This window comes from Carica papaya, chromosome 9 (assembly GCF_054855325.1).
Source record: "Carica papaya isolate Zhongbai chromosome 9, ASM5485532v1, whole genome shotgun sequence".
Lineage (NCBI taxonomy): Eukaryota > Viridiplantae > Streptophyta > Magnoliopsida > Brassicales > Caricaceae > Carica > Carica papaya.
In genome coordinates, this window is record NC_142317.1 from 4025742 (window position 1) to 4042271 (window position 16530).

The 16530-nt window shown below is 35.4% G+C and overlaps 1 protein-coding gene across 5 annotated transcripts; it reads right to left on the reverse strand.

The window, feature by feature from the left end:
- Positions 1-256: 256 nt before the first annotated feature.
- LOC110823400 (Protein phosphatase 2C family protein) lies at positions 257-8954 on the reverse strand. Of its 5 annotated transcripts, XM_088211270.1 has the most exons (11): positions 8028-8162; positions 7847-7937; positions 7310-7418; positions 5983-6019; positions 5839-5883; positions 4421-4473; positions 3591-3752; positions 2321-2404; positions 1329-1418; positions 1194-1241; positions 257-705 (listed from the first exon to the last, which is right to left on the reverse strand). In XM_088211270.1, the coding sequence occupies exons 2-11, from the start codon at positions 7858-7860 to the stop codon at positions 595-597; spliced, it is 753 nt and encodes a 250-aa protein (XP_088067396.1). In that variant the 5' UTR covers positions 7861-7937; positions 8028-8162; the 3' UTR covers positions 257-594. The 5 variants fall into 5 exon arrangements, 3 of the variants coding, with proteins under 3 accessions (XP_088067396.1, XP_088067395.1, XP_088067394.1); XM_088211269.1 differs by lacking the exon at positions 7847-7937 and having other exon boundaries at positions 257-702; positions 8028-8952; XM_088211268.1 differs by lacking the exon at positions 7847-7937 and having other exon boundaries at positions 8028-8950.
- Positions 8955-16530: the final 7576 nt, after the last annotated feature.

A 16530-nucleotide genomic window follows, 5' to 3' on the forward strand; every position in this document is an offset into this window, starting at 1 on the left:
TATCTTTTAGTTTCAATTTTTTAAAATATATATTTATACATATACTTACTTGTAACATATATAGAGTGATTTGTTCAAAAAAAACTAATTTCATTATCATTTTCACTATTATTTTATAATTTTTCTTTTTATTTATAATTACCTTACATGTTTTGGTGCAAAAACATGAATAAATTTATTGCAAATTGAGAAAATAAAAAAGATCATGCAATGAGACACAGCCTAACTTCTGGTGTGGTATGCACTTCAAGGAAAATGGAAAATATCAAACTGACTAAAATATCACTAAAGCGAACTACAGAGCATCTTGTGACCCCCTTTTGCCCCTTAAAATTCAAAAACATCTACTCAACTAGACAACTACATCCAATTCATGCAGGTCAAATTAGAACACATATCACAGACACAGACCAAGAGGAAAATGAGAAAAAGTCTATCTCCCACTATAGACATTTTGCTACAAGAATCTTATAGTTGCCCATCAAGTTCATAAAACTGACACTCTTGTGCATGTTTAACCTGACGGATCTTATGTTAATAATACACGACATTAGAGGATAAATTTCTAGAATAAACAGGAACCTGTCATTTGGATCACTTGTGCCTGAAGACAATAATGATTGCCGTGCAGTTATCCTTGCAGCGTCGCTCACGAACAGCTTCTCTTATGAGACGGCGGCTTATGGTTGTAGCAGTTAAGCCCTCCTGCCAAGAATTTTCAACACTCTAAGCAAGCAATCATTTGACAAAGATAGTAATAACCAGATGTTAGCACTGAGTTCTATCAGCCCATAAAGGATACTGTTCCCTGCCCATCCAAGCTGAAGTAAGAGATTTTTTTTACATCTATCTTCATTTTTCTTTTGGGTGGGAAAGCATTTATGGGAAGCACACATTGTTTGGTGTATATGAATCAATTACTACAATGCACAAATTTCTATACAAGTTGGATTAAACAATACAGAAAATTTAGCTATCTATTAAACAAAAGCTGCAGATTGAAATGATTTGGCAATTGGGAAAGAAGACTAAAACTTCAAGGAATAAACATCTTCAAATTAGCATGTCATATTGCAGTTAAAGACAGAAAGTTTTCATGCACAGGGAGAAATGAAAATCACAATGGACTTAATCAAATTCAACAAAAAGTAAAATATACTTTCCAAGAAAAGAAGTGAAAATTTTGCTCATACCTTCAATAATCTCTGAACAAATTCAACAGCATCACCTGGTCCAAATACCTGAAACAAAACCCAGATTCAAGCTTTATATTACAAAACAAAATTCATATTACATTTAGGCACAAAAGCTAGAAACAGAAGATATACCCCCCATAGGCCATCACAACCAAGAATTATGAAGTGATCTCTCTCTGTGAGGTCAAAAGAAGAGATATCTGGGGTTGCGGTTACACCCACCTGTAGTTTGAAAAGTTCTTTAAGATGCAAACTTAACAAATATTCTATGTTGATAAATGAAAATCAACTTATTTCAACAAAAAGCATAATATCAAAAAAAAAAAAAAAAGAATTTAGACTATATGTTAATTAGAAACAGAAGAGCAGCAGCATTAGATCATTCTGTGGTCTGTTAGCAAGCAGGGGAAACAAAAAACTCGAGAGGCTGCATCATTATCAAAGGTTGCCCACTTGGCCCTTTTAACAATTAGTTCCATAACCATCTTCTTTTATAGTGCCCTGAGAGGAGAAGGCTACAGGATTCAGCATTTAGCTTATTGGCATCGAATGGGAGGTGACATTGGTCTATCTAGGCCAAGTTACTTGCTTGCAATGGCAACTGTGCAGTCAACAGAAAGAAGAAACTACTTGCCCTTATTCCTCATTTCATTTTTCAGACCATCTAAGGGCAAGAGCTGGAAAGGTTTTTGAGACATTTCATTTAGCTTATTTGTATCAAATTTTTCTAGGCTTAGAGACCTTTAGTTTGAGACATCATGTATCTTGTTTAAAGGTGATCCTATCCTAAATGTAGAAGATCTTGGTGACCTCATAGATATTTGGCTGATATTATTTCGTAAGTTTTGCATTGTTCTGGATGTACATGAGTGACACTTATTCGTGCCACTGTAAATTTTTTATCTTTTCTTCTCAAAAAAGCAGGGAAGAGAACAAAAGTAATTAGAAAACACCTGCCTCTATATTTCAAAAAAAAAAAAAGCACCTCTCTTTTTTTTAGTGTTTTATGAGCAAGACACATTGCTAGTTTGTCAAAAAGTTGCTTCAAGCAAATCTTTCAGGTCAAATACATACACAAAAACAAAGCCACAGGATAGAATTTAGAAAAGGATATCACCAAAAACCTTCTTGAACTGACGGTCCCCAAAAGCCCTCGAAACTTCAAGACGCCCCTGCAACCGTCCATCTGAACTCACAGTACCACCAGCCTAAGAAGAGGCAAATATAACAGTTAACATGAATAGAATAATCATAGGGGTCAAAGTTGATTCACTCCAGTACTAACAAGTAGGTCAACTTTTATAATGTAGTATTCAACAGTCATCAACACATTGTCTCCCAACTGTATCACTCTAATGTTCTTCTGTCCATTTTCCCTTGCATGCCCATCCCTTCTGCCTTTCTCGTCCGTTCTTGGCAGTTTACTTCTAAATTATTTATACATAATCGATCTTCACTCAGATAATAACAAAAAATGGTTAAGTAGCACCAAAAGTGGTAGGACCCTTTGATATAATCTATAATAAAAAGGTATATATCGTAAAATTTTAGTTCTAACTCATGCAGCAACTGCTAGTAATAAGGCATTCAAAAAAATAAACCTACCTGGTCTGAAACCTAGCCCACCCTCATCCAAAAAGAAGTTTAAAAAATTATTGGTAATTGTTCATTCACAGAGATTGTGAAGGGAAAAATACACCTCTTAGAACCCACCTTCAGGAGACAAACTAGAATCATTCACAAGTCTAACCTTGCATGCCATCAAAGAAGCAAATCTTGACTACACAAATTAAAAAAGTTCCACAGTTTATCAGGAAAAAAAAATGAGGCTGAAGAAGCCTGCACCTAACAATTTAGTACTTCACAAGCACTTTGTCACCATAATAGTTCTATATAACAATCAATTATAGAGGGTGTTTTTACCGCTTTATCTTGCAATCAATGCTTTCTCCAAACATATAATTGCTTATTTTTTTAAATAAGAATTTTTATCTGTTTTAACTAATTTAAAACATCCTACTGTTTTAAGCACATTTCCTTAAGGAATCCTATAAACCTCTCTAATTTCAATTTAGATGCTATTTTTCGCTCACCATCCTTTATATGGATGTGCTAATGGCACCTTTATAAATTTTGTAGGTAATAGTACCATTTATAAATGTTGATATTTAATACTGATCACTTTCCAAATAAAATTTTATCCTTGCTTGGACAAAAGGGAGAGTAAAAGGCCCTTTAAACACCGAACTATCCAAAATAAACATATATCATGTCCACAAAATTACTAGACTTAATCCATCATCATTGAAATGATGCATTAAAAAAAGAAAAAAAAAAAGAACAATTCAGCACAAAATACACTCTGCATGCTTTCCTTGTATATATAGAGCTTACCTTCTGAATACGAGTTCGTTCCTGCGGATAGATGGCTTTGTGCTCCCTTGTCAAAACAATGGCTTTCAATGGACTGGTTTCATCAGGCTTATTTTTTGATCCATCAACAACAGGTGATCGGGCAACCACTGCTTTTGCATCCCCTACATTAGCAACAAACACCTGGAAAACATATGGCAACAACTCAATAATTTCAACCAAACAATACAATGCACGCAATCCGTGCATGTCTCTCTTCAGTTTATGCATTCTCCCTCCCTCGGACAATAACCGTAACACTAAAACCAGCTTGTACTTCAACTTCCTCTTTCAATAACTAAATAGAAATTTTCAAGCATATCTATCGACAAAAACCCATTCAAATTAATCTATGTTTCCAGAACCAAATGCCTCCAAAAAGTCATGAGGGCAAAACAGCAATTGCTTGAAGTTTATATTCTACCTCAAAATACTTTTTTAAAAAAATATATTTCTACCTCAAAATACTTAACAATGAACGGAAGCAACAGAAAGAAAAAACAAAAGAAATTAAAAATGAACAGCATAACTTTGACAAATTGACCAGCAAAAAGAAGCAGGTAGCACATTTCCCAAAAACAAAATAACAAGCAGACCCCAGTTACATTAATGCCCTTCTTAGCTCAGCAATATTAGATAATCATAAGCACTGATTCTTAAATAGGGAACAGCAACTTGTTCAACATCTTCTGCCCACTTACATTAATGCCCTTCTTAGCTCAGCAATATTAGATAATCATAAACACTGATTCTTTCACCTTATTTTAAGTATTAACTAAAGTAATCTGAAAATTCAACAGCAGCGAACTTACTGTTTGACCTAATATCCAAACACAGACTGCAGTAGCACCATCCTGCCATCCTCCTGATAAAAATGCAAAAATCAGCAGGTAAAAGAAATCCTAACTAAAGTTTGAGAAAATTCCCAGCATTTCCACCTGTTCTTTAACATTTAAAAATGGCTGAAAATGGAGGGAACAAGATACTACAAAATTAAAAAAAAGTTTCATACACATACATATATGTGCAGTCAGAAAGAAATAGACAAGCTTATGATGGAGTTGACTGCCATATTCACTCAGATCAAACATAAGTGGTCTCATACACATTGCACTTTTTTTGAATCTGAAGATGAAAATAATTTCAGATGGAACATTTTATTTCTAATGATATTAACCGTTTCATATAGGCAGCACCACCAGGAGATCTTTCGAATAAAAGTATTCTCTCATCAAAAAGTTTATGGACAAAATGCAAAAGAAAAAATTATCTTCTTTTTTTTTTCTTTCTTTTTTTTAAGAAGCAAAACAATAGTCTGTCCAGTAAACAAACTCAAGTAGAGAAGTAAAATACAAGTGTTCCTTTTCATCACAAAATCAAGTGCCACAGAATCATAGATAAATGAAGTAAAGAAGAGAGATGGAACAATATGAAGGTGTTATTTCCATAAACAATATCTTCTTAAAAATCAGCATATGTCTATAACACAAATCTTATTTTACTATCAAGAAGGTGTTTGGAATTCCTGAAAAAATATGCTTAAACAGTTGGATGCTTAAAGCCACTTAAAGCAGGTAATTCTTATTTAAAAAATAAACGATTACACATTTAAATAAAGTGCTGATTGCAAAAAATAAATAATTATTTAAAAAATGAATAAAAATAAATATATCTATTATACATATTTTACTACTTATATTATTTTATATATATTGCTAATTCTAAGGAAAATAGAGAAAGTGATTAAGTTAATTAGTTAGTTTAAAAAATAAAACCTACAAAGATTAGGATTAGGGTACTTATTTTCTACCTTTTCAAAGTCACTCTTAAGAATCTAATCAGCATCTGGGTTTTTATATTATCAAAAGCGAAAATTGTAGCATGGGTGTTCAAAACTGCTTATAAGCACTCAATTAAAAACCTAACAACCATCTGAGTCATTCTCACAACTGACTACATCAACAATTTTGCATCTTCAACAAAAACTGAAACCACCTCTCTTCCATCTAGAAGTGTCAATGAACTAAAATTTCAAACCCTTTGAACTATGATCTATTGGTTCCTACATATAAAGCATAATATTTGTCATAGTATTCACAGATTATCAATCTCATAATCTGATATATAATTATCCTCCAAGTTTTGAACTCTGCTTGCATAAAACATGAAGTTCAAATACTTTTTCAGAAGATAAAGTAGAAACTGTATACTGAAAATTCATTAACATTACCTGAAGTACTTTCTTGAATAATAGACTCATCTGTTTTCCGAAAACCTCAAGAAAATACAAGACAGAAAAAAAATTATAACACAATTTTTAAGTGAAATAATTAAGGAACAAAACCAGAAAGAAGCACATAAATTAAATTCATACCATCAAGTATGGCTCTTTTAGCAGCTTTCACATCCAACTGAAAAGCACAGAAAAAAATCAGACATAAATCAAGGAAAAGTCTAAACAAATCAAACATAGTTTCAACGAGTCAGGAAAGAAAGCACCATCAAATTCATGGGAAAATGATGAAAAAGGACATTGTACACACGTACAGACTACTGGAGAATAAAAGTATATAGTCAAGTACAAAAGAAAGCATGATAGGTAATGTAAAATAAAAAAGGATCAGAACATAAGATAATAACTTACAAAAATAGTAAATAACTTAAATCATACTTCTATATAAGTATAAACATTAAACAAATAGAAGAGTTGTATATATAAATGAACGTTTGTCTGCCTACAAGCTTTTCAAGTTTCAAGAATAAGTGACACCTAAGCATAAAGACAGTTAGGTAATGTATCATGTTTGTTCTTTCTATATGAAAAAAATAAAATGTGATTTTTTTGAAATATGAGAAAAATAAAATATGATATCCATGTTAAATAAGCAATCACCCACAAACAAATAACAAATTCGCATTTACACCAACTCCTTCAAGAATAGCTAAAATTTAAAAGAATGAAAAGGCAGTGAGGCAATAAATAAACCAAATGTGACTAACATTTGGTAACTAACATGACAATTTATAGAAAGATAAACAAAATTAGAGATACTATTATGAGTTTTCTATTAGAGATTCCAAGATTTTTGTGATAAGCATGGACACATTTCTTTTGAAAAACAAACAAAGAAACACAGAAAATAGATTTAGATGTTTAGAGACCAGTCCGCGAGCTGCCTTTGCTCGAAGCTTTTGAATAAGAAAGACATCCACATTTTCTACAGGAGGAATTCAAAATCCCATAAGAAACAGGGAAAGATTCCCAGGGGAAAAGGTAGAAAGGAGATTGAAATCCTTGGACTAGAAGATGAGCTGCACCTTGAACCTGAAGCCTTTGATTGAGTAAAGCTTCCAGCGGCAGTTGATAGGTGATAATGGAAAAAAGAAAAGAAGACAAAAGAAAAACAGACAACTGTTTGGATCAGAAAAAGAAAAATCAGACTCATTGATTTAAGACCCAGAAATTATCAGTAGCTTTACCAAGTTCAATTAAAGGAATAAATGAACTATAAACTGAAATGCATGTTTAGACAAAAAATCACAAAGAATGCTCCAAAACTCCAGTCCTCCCTTTTTATCTTACTAGATTGCACCTGCAGCCTATAATTAAACATAAAAATTAAACTCGAGAATCTGTCAGTTTACTACACAATAGTGCCCTGATAAAACAAGCAAATGAAATTAGACCAAGCAAAACACACCAACTCACGTGGTAAGCCAGCTGAAAGAACATTAGAGTGCAAATGCTTCTTAGCATATTCTGCAGCTAAACGACCTCCATGTCCATCATATATTGCGAAATGTGCACATCTACACAGAAAAAGGGCCACATAAAAGTAATCTTAGAACTTCCATCCAAAAGTTCATTAGAAGCAGACAAATTGAAATGATACTCGACAACTATGAAAAGCTCTGAAACAAGCATTTCAAAGAGCAAGCAAGTCTAGTTATTATTGAACCAGTAACTTGACTGCTAAAAGTATTGCGATGTTGAAGATCACAGAGCATTAAATAACTAAATCGTTAAAATAATAATAATAAAAAAACCACATAAAATACGTGATTGTAAACTATTATAAGACACACAGGATTAAACCCATATTTTTATTAAGATTTTGCAGAAACACCAAACCGCTAAGATTACTAAAGGATGTTAGATTTATACGAATTTATACAGAGGTGAAACTGATAATGCACCAGACACGAGGATTTTCTATAAGTCTGCGGTTAAAATTCACCTTACTACAACCATTACGACATGTTGAAGAATACAGAAAGCAAAGCTTCGGCAGCCACGAATACACTGTTTCTACGAAAAAAACCCAGAACCTTCAAAACAAAGCAGCACCTAAGTTTACTACTACGAAGGCATACACATGAATCTGAATATGCAGATATGAACATAAGGATGACACACACCTGAGTTTTCCAGGACAATCCATGTCGCCATCCTGCAAAAGAACCCAAGCATCCTCCATGGTATGCCTGGAACCCTTATCTTCTGCGGCATCGGCTTCGATGACGAGGCCCTTACCTTCATTTCCACTGCTTCCAGTGACTACCTTACGGCCGGCATCATCACCATTCCTGCCGTTCGCTTTGACCGAAATTTCCGACTTCCCCTCCTTCGTGCCGCCCGTGGCATCCGAACCAGTCAACTTCTTCTTCTCACTCTCCTCCTCCCTGTTCCCTGCGCCACACTCTTGGAATGTCTTTGACTTCTTTGCAGCCGAATCAATTCTCTCGAAATCGGCCTCGCGCTTGTGATTTCGCTCAGGTTTTGAGCTCTCCGTTTCAGCAGATGCCGTGGTGGTTATTTCACTCATTCTCACTCCCTTTGATTTTTGGTAATATTACAGTGAATACTGAGTTGAGCCACAGTTCTGCGCTTCGAGCAGGTGGTGTAATTCCTTCCCTGGGTTTTTGCCAAGAAAATGTGAAGACGAACAAAGGAAATGGCCGTGCTCGGGGCAAGAACGTCCAGAAGCCCGGGAAAGATTAGGGCAAGGATTCGCTTTATCCGGTTCGGGATATGCAATTTCTTCCAGATATATATTGCATCATTATTCACAACATATTATTAATTATAGGTTAACAATTTGTCGATTGGATTGTTTTGCTTCAAATTTTTAAGAGCTAAAAAAATCGAGTGAACCATTAAGTGAAGTTCGATCAAACTAATTGAAATTAAACCGATCGAATAACTTCAATTTATTTATTCGAATTGTCTTTGCTCTATCAATCCCTAAAACCCTAAAAAGCTTTCTTCTTTTCCTCCCTACTTTCCAACTCTTTCCCTGTTCGTGATTTCTTTTCCCAAGCACGTATTCAACTACTACGAGAGGTAAAGACACGAGTGACAAGGAGCTGGTTAGATTAAAGATTTTAGGCTATCTTTTTAATTTATTATAATATACAGTATATCAAAAATATTAAAAAATTATCGGCTTGTTATTGGATACCATATAATATCCAAAAAATCAATTATTTGGTTTTCTAACCCGTTAATCAATTTATTCCAATTGGTCTCCTTACTTAGTTTAGTTTGAATTAGTTAAGTCTATTTATTTCTTATATGTTACGGTCGTAAATTTAATTCTTAAATTGTTCATTATATGGTACTTTATATCCAAATTTTTTATTTTAATTTACAAAATTATTTTAAAATATTATGATTAATTATTTTTTAGGTAAATAATAAAGATTATTTTGGACATGTAAGGAGTCTTGAAGTGATTTATAGACTTTGAGATAATAGAATACCATTTGTACAAGAATATTACATATCCTACGAACATGAAAATAGTAATTTACCGTGTCCAGACACTAAATCTATTAGGGTTTTTAGATAATTTATCATCCTCTTTTTCCAAAAATATTTTTTTACTATAGTTTTTGTTTGTTTTGACAATATTTGTTCTTATGAAAACTTATTTATTATTGTATCTTACATGTAATTGTAATTGAAAATATATATACATATCTACAATTGTTCCGTAATCATTTTTTTTTACTTTTCTTATGTATGACTATATTTTTATAATCTAAGTTGATATGTTTTTCTTTATTAAAAAAAATCAATTATATTTATTAGTTTAAATAAATACATAATGTTGTTATTTATCCAAAATTTAAGGAGAATTCTCTTAAATTTTACATATATGTTCTCTTTAAGACTTACATAGACTTTTTATGGTAATTTATTGTATTTAGTTTTTTAAAATATTGGGATTTACAAATAGGTTGAGATAATATTTTTGATAAATTGTTTTTTAGGTAAAAGTCTATATTTTTCAGCAAAAGTTATAGTAAATATATAATTTTATTTTCATTAAGTTATAATCAAATATTACATATTAAAGTATTAAAATTTTAAAATTAAATAAAAATCTAATAACCCAAAGCCACAATTACTATACACATTGAAACGTCCCTAATTTAATCTCTAATTTAATCCAGAGGCGTTACAACGATCTCGCCTTTATATGTATTAAAGGTCATACACCATTATACAATTCAAGTCCATCAAATCAATATACAACTACACATAAGTAGTATTATAACTCATTCATTCAATATTAAACTTTCTCAATCATACAACTATCCACACTACATGCCACATATACCAAAATTTCCTCCCTAGACAATCTACTTCTAGTCAATTACACAATAGTTCCAAAATCCAACATTTACACTCCCCAATCCGTCTTCTCTAAGTGTTAATCTCAGAGGAAAGAAATCTCAGCTCAGCTTCTTGTCCTACATCATCTGTAAATAAGAGATAATAAGCACACACAAGTTCAGTAAAGTAAATTTAAACATGGAACAAAGCATGGAATCTAGTTAAATGCCTACATCAATATCTCCATTTTTTAGCCTCTACTTTTATTAGTCTCCTTACTACCTCACATTCACACCCAACCTTCGCACGTTTAATACAGCCACCACCACACTCATCTTTACCCAAAAATCACCCGACCTCACTATACACCTACATCACGCTACGCTCCAACCTACTGTAACCTTTATGCATTTATATACCCATCCGTAAATCGTCTAAGATTCACTTTCCTGCGCTTATTTACATAATCGCTCGCTCTCCCCCTCTCGATAACCTTTCTCGCACCCGTCTCCTCATCCCTTCACGGATTCTCCATTTCTTCTTCACTAACACTTCCAATCGAATCTTCCTGTAACCATAGTCTCTCATTCCCAACCTCATATCTTTTCCTCCAACTCTCTACGTCGGCTCTACACCACCGTAAGAAGTCAAATGCTAGATACTGTTACAATGTTTGGAAGTTTGGATTTACAATATCTCTTGCCTCCATCGTTATCAACTCAACCACAGTTCTCTTCCAACTCACTTGAATCAGCTCCTCCCTCTTCAGCCCTCTCTTTCCATATCCTTCCTCGATCGACGCCTCTCTTTCTCTCTTTTTTTTTTTTTTCTTTTTTTTTTCTCTATCTCCTTAACTTATTTATACTCACCCTTGTGACTCATCCCAACTGTCTATTTCCTTTCCCCTAATCTAAACTGTCCCTCTCACCCTTCCCTCTATTTTATTTTATATTTTACATTTATGTATATATATATATTTATTCTCAGTTATTACATTATCCCCTTATTTAAAAAAAAACGGTCCTTTAATTTTCGCTATATTACCTCGAAGAGCTGTGGGTAGTTGTTCCTCATCTCGTCCTCCTTTCCTAGGTTGTTTCCCCATTAGTGTGATGTCACCACCGTACCTTTATCATATGTATTATCCTACTTGTAACGCCCAATAATTTTAGCATTTTTACTATTATTTTTTTTTATTAATTTTAATTTTTATTTATTTTATTTATTTAGTTTAATTTATAATTTAAAATAATAATAATTGTAAAATTGGGTAAAAATATTATTTGGATTTAATTGAAATTGATTTTGAGAAAAATGAGTGAAAATTAGGATCTTGGGGGTATTTTTGAAAAGAAAATCGGAAACCGGGGATCAAAACGCAATTTAGAAAAATTATGACACGTCATCAGCCACGTCAGCAGCCACGTCAGCGGCCCAGTCAGTAGTCCTGGCCAACCAGGACCTGCCACGTGGCGAGACCACGTCGACCCGGGAACGGGCCACGTGGGCGATCCGCGTGCGCACGATCGGACGGCCCAGATGCGTCCCCGCGCGCACGGACGGCCCAGATCAAGCGCGCGCACGGGCGGCCCAGATTCAATCAAGAACGGACGGTCCAGATTTAATAAAAATGGACGGCAGTGATCAAAAGGCAAAAAGGTATAAATAAAACCCCCACACCTGACCACAAAAACCCTAGCCGCATGCCCTCGCCGGAGAAGACGAACCAGACGCCGGAGGAGCCGGCCACCGTCGCACCGGGGAGTTTTCCGACTGCCGATCGAGGTGAATTTCATACCCACGGCTCGTTTTTCCATGCTGAGTTCCCCTGTGGCCAAATCGGAGCTAAAATCCCGGCCAAACGGCCGAAACCCAGCGGTGCCGCCGCGTCCCTCCTCGATTTTTGCCTCTGATGAGGCCCTTCCCGGCCTCTGTTTGATACAATTTTTATATCACCGTGATCACCATTCTTTTCTCTACAGGTTGATCGGAGCCGAATCACCAAAACACGAACCTCGCCGGAGAGCCGCAGCACCCGAGAGTACCGCCGCCGGTAAGCTTCGGTTTTTCGTAATTTTTTGGCCCCCTGAGGGCCCTAGGATTGTTTTATCGCAGGGACCGATGCAAGTGTGGCCGAATTCAATTGGAAACGGTCGAAAACGGCCAACCCGGGGCGAATCGCCGCCGCAAGCGGCGCCGCCGTGCCGGAATTTCGATATTGGCCAAAAGGGGCCCTGGGTCTAATTTGGGATTTTTTGGGACACGTGCAGGTACCAGTAGTGCGTTTCAGTTCCCCGGAAAAAATTCAGGAAAAATTAAGGACAGCCTGCAGGCGCACTGTAGAGCCGTATTCGGACCCCGAAACAAGTAAGGACCCCTCACCCTATTTTCTATCACGGTATTAAAATTCAATAAATGATAAAACGGTATTTCATGAATCAATAGATGTGTAAAATTGTTTAAGGTCGTTAATGGAGTCCGAGTCTGGTGTGTTTGTCGGTCAGCTGTTGTTTGACATATTTTACAGTTTTAAATGCAGTATGAGGTCTGATATTTTTATTTCATAGTTTTGTGTGCATATATCACTGTTTTATTGATTATGAGTTGAATGACTGAGAACCCGATATTGTATGTTGTTTGGTTTGGCATGAATTACTGGTTGCTTGTTTGTGTGTGATTTGATGATGCTGATTGAGGAAAAGGGAAATGAAAGGTTATGTAAATTGATAATTGTATAATGTGGTCAGCCTGACTAGATATCTTAGGAGATGGTGGACGGACCAGGTCCGTAGGGAACCCTACTGGGATTGTGGTCTCTTATACCGGACGGGGTATGGAGACCTTATGTGTTTTGGCGCCCATACCGGACGGGGTATGGGGACGGCCCGTTTCACCCTCATACCGGACGGGGTATTGAGGTTTATAGTTTTGGCGCCCATACCGGATGGGGTATGGGGACGGCCCTGGAATCTGATTACAAGTGTTAAAGGTTCACGGGTAGTGGGACCTCTATGGATCCCCATGGATACTAGTAGGCTGGTAAATAAGAAAAAATATGTTGTGTAATGATTAAGATGCAAAAGGCGTGATAAGTATTATGTTATACAGTTCCTATGATTTCATGATGATGATAATGCTATTGCTTTCGTATATTGTTTTATGAATTTCACCGAGGTAAGTGGATAGTAAATGACTTTATTATTGATAAAAGAATTTGGTGTAAACTATGCTCCATTGGTCTTTTTGTGTTTTCTACCCACCTTTACCTCTGTGACGGTGAGATAGTATGATGTCTTTACTGGGCTGGTGTAGCTCATTCCTTATTTAATCATTTTAGATCAGGAAGACATTGTTCCCGGCCTCGTTCCGCAAGAAGACGGCGAAGGGGACGCCTGAAGACTCCGTAGTCATATTTATAACTTTTATTTTCGAGTTTCTCTTTTAGTTAGTTTGTTCTTTTATACTTTGAGCACGTTTTTGGTTTTAGTGTAAGGGATGTTTAATCAAAATTTTTATTACGCTTCCGCATTTGACCTTTTTAATACACATATTTCATTTTAAATTTCCGGGGTCGTTACACTACTTCTCAATTTCCTTTCCTATTGTTCAAGGACACGAATCGGTTCTTCTTCATAAGTTAAATATTTCTCCAGTGGCAATGACTCATACTGTATAATGTGCTCCAGATCAGGTTGATATTTTCGTAGCATAGAGATATAAAATATATTGTGAACCCCATCGTATTGCAGAGGGAGTGTTATCCTGTATGCAACCATACCTTGCTTGTCAAGAATCTCAAAAGGCTCTATGAAACAAGAACTCAACTTCCCCTTCTTCCCAAATCTTAAGAAACTCTTCATTAGAAACATCTTCAAAAACACATGATCCCCTACTTCAAAGTTCAAATCCCTCATGCGATTGTCTACATATCCCTTCTGTCTACTTTGTGCAGCTTGTAAATTTTTTCGTATCACTGACACCTTTATTGTAGTTTCTTTCACTAACTCTGGCCTGATCAACTGCCCTTCCCCAACTTCATCCCAACAAATTGGTGACCTGCAGGGCTTACCATAGAGTGCCTCATAAAGGATCATTCAAATACTATAATGATAACTATTATTAGAGGCGAACTCCATCAGAGGTAGCATATCTTCTTAATCATCCTTGAAGTCAAGAACATATGCCTGTAACATGTCATCTAATACCTGTATAGTCCTTTCTGTTTGTCCATCCGTCTATAGGTGAAAGGTTGTCCTAAAACTTAATTTTGTGCTCAATGACTGTTGTAAACTCCTCTAAAATTTAGAAGTGAACATGAGATTCCTATATGAAATAATCGATACCGGAATACCATGTAATTTGATCACCTCCTTGATATACAAGTTAACCAACTGATTTATTGAGTTCGACACTCTCATTGCCAGAAAATGAGATAATTTAGTTAAACAATCAACCACCACTTAGATACTATTATGCTTATTGCGGTTCCTTAGTAATTCGGTCATGAAATCCATAAAAATATGCTCTCATTTCCACTCTAGTATTAATGGGGGTTGCAACAAACCCCCAGGTCTCTGATGTTCAATTTTTACTCGTTGGCACGTCAAGTATCTTGACACGTATTCAGCAATGTCCTTCTTCATACCCCTCCACCAGAAGCTTTTCTGCAAATTCTTATACATCTTTATACTCTCCAGGTGTATGGTTAATTTTGTATTGTGAGCTTTGCTAAATATTTCCTTCCATATCTCTTTCTCATCGGGAATACACATCCTAGTTCGAAACCTGAGCAACCCATCACAATGCATACTGAACTCGGTCACTGTCCCTTGCTCCACTTTTCTCTTAATCGACTGTATCTCAGTGTCTACCTTCTATCTTTTCTTGATTCTCTAGACCAAAGTAGGCTAAGCTCTCAAATTAGCCACATATTTTCCTCTGTCTTCTTCTCGAATATGTAACTATTGTATTGCCCTACGTAAATCCCACTCAGATACCATCAAGTGTGACAATACTCCTATACCCTTACGGCTAAGGGCATCTACTACCACATTTTCCTTTCTGGGATAATACTGGATCCTACAGTCAAAATCTTTCAGCAAATCCATCTATCTTCTCTGTCGCATTTTAAATTATTGTTAGATGAATAGATCTTGCAAATTTTTATGATTCGTATAAATTTCAAAGGTCTCCCCATACAAATAGTGTTACCACAATTTTAAGGCATAGACCATTGCAGCTAATTCCATATCATGTGTTGAATAATTGTTTTAATGTATCTTTAATTGTCTTGGCCCATAAGCAATCACTCTCCTATATTGCATTAATACACAACCCAACCCTATACGAGATGTATCACTATCAACTGCATAACCTCTTTCACCAGACGAAATGACCAATATCGAGGTAGTAGTAAGTCTCCATTTAAGCTATTGAAAAATGTTTTCACAATCACCATCCACTAAAATTTTACATTCTTCTTGGTTAATCTAGTGAGTGGTGTTGCAATACTAAAAAATTCTTTGACAAACCGACAATAATACTCGGCTAGTCCCAACAAAATTCTGATATTTGATACAATATTTGATCTTTCCAATTTTACCACTGCCTCTACCTTTGCTGGGTCTACAGATACTTCATCTCTTGACACAATGTGATCTAAAAATGATATTTGCTCAAGACATAATTCACACTACTGAATTTTGCATACAACTTGGCTTTCTGAAGGATTCTTAATACCACCATTAGATGTTTAACATGTTCCACTGCATCTCTAGAATATATCAGTATGTTGTTTATGAAGACAATCACATAACGGTCTAAAAGGGGTCTGAACACTTGATTCATCATGTTCATGAACACTGTAAGTGCATTCGTTAGTCTAAACGGCATAATAAGAAATTCATAGTGGTCATACCTGGTACGGAATGCCGTCTTTACAATTTCTTTTGCTCTAATCTTCAACTGATGGTATCTGGACCGTAAATCTATTTTTGAGAATACATGCTCTCCCTACAACTGGTCAAATATATCGTCTATCCTCGAGAGGGGATATTTATTCTTTATCGTCACTTGATTCAAATCTCTATAGTCAATACACATTTTTATAGTTCCGTCCTTCTTATTGACAAACAACACCGGAGCCCCCCATGGTGACACACTCGGCTTGATGAATTTGTTGTCTAATAACTCTTATAATTGTTTGCTCAGCTCTAGCAATTCCGATCTCACCATCCGGTATGGGGCCTTAGAAATAGGTTGTATGTCGGGCTGCAACTTTATAGTGAACTCAACCTCTCG

What these genes read in the sequence shown, in the direction of transcription:
- LOC110823400 (XM_088211268.1), bottom strand. Translation starts at nt 8,434, where the DNA reads ATGAGTGAAATAACCACCACGGCATCTGCTGAAACGGAGAGCTCAAAA. An exon ending in GATTGTCCTGGAAAACTCAG is followed by an intron (nt 7,419 to 8,027) that starts GTGTGTGTCATC and finishes TTTTCTGTGTAG; the next exon opens with ATGTGCACATTTCGCAATAT. An exon ending in CTGGCTTACCACGTGAGTTG is followed by an intron (nt 6,020 to 7,309) that starts GTGTGTTTTGCT and finishes TGTGCTTTTCAG; the next exon opens with TTGGATGTGAAAGCTGCTAA.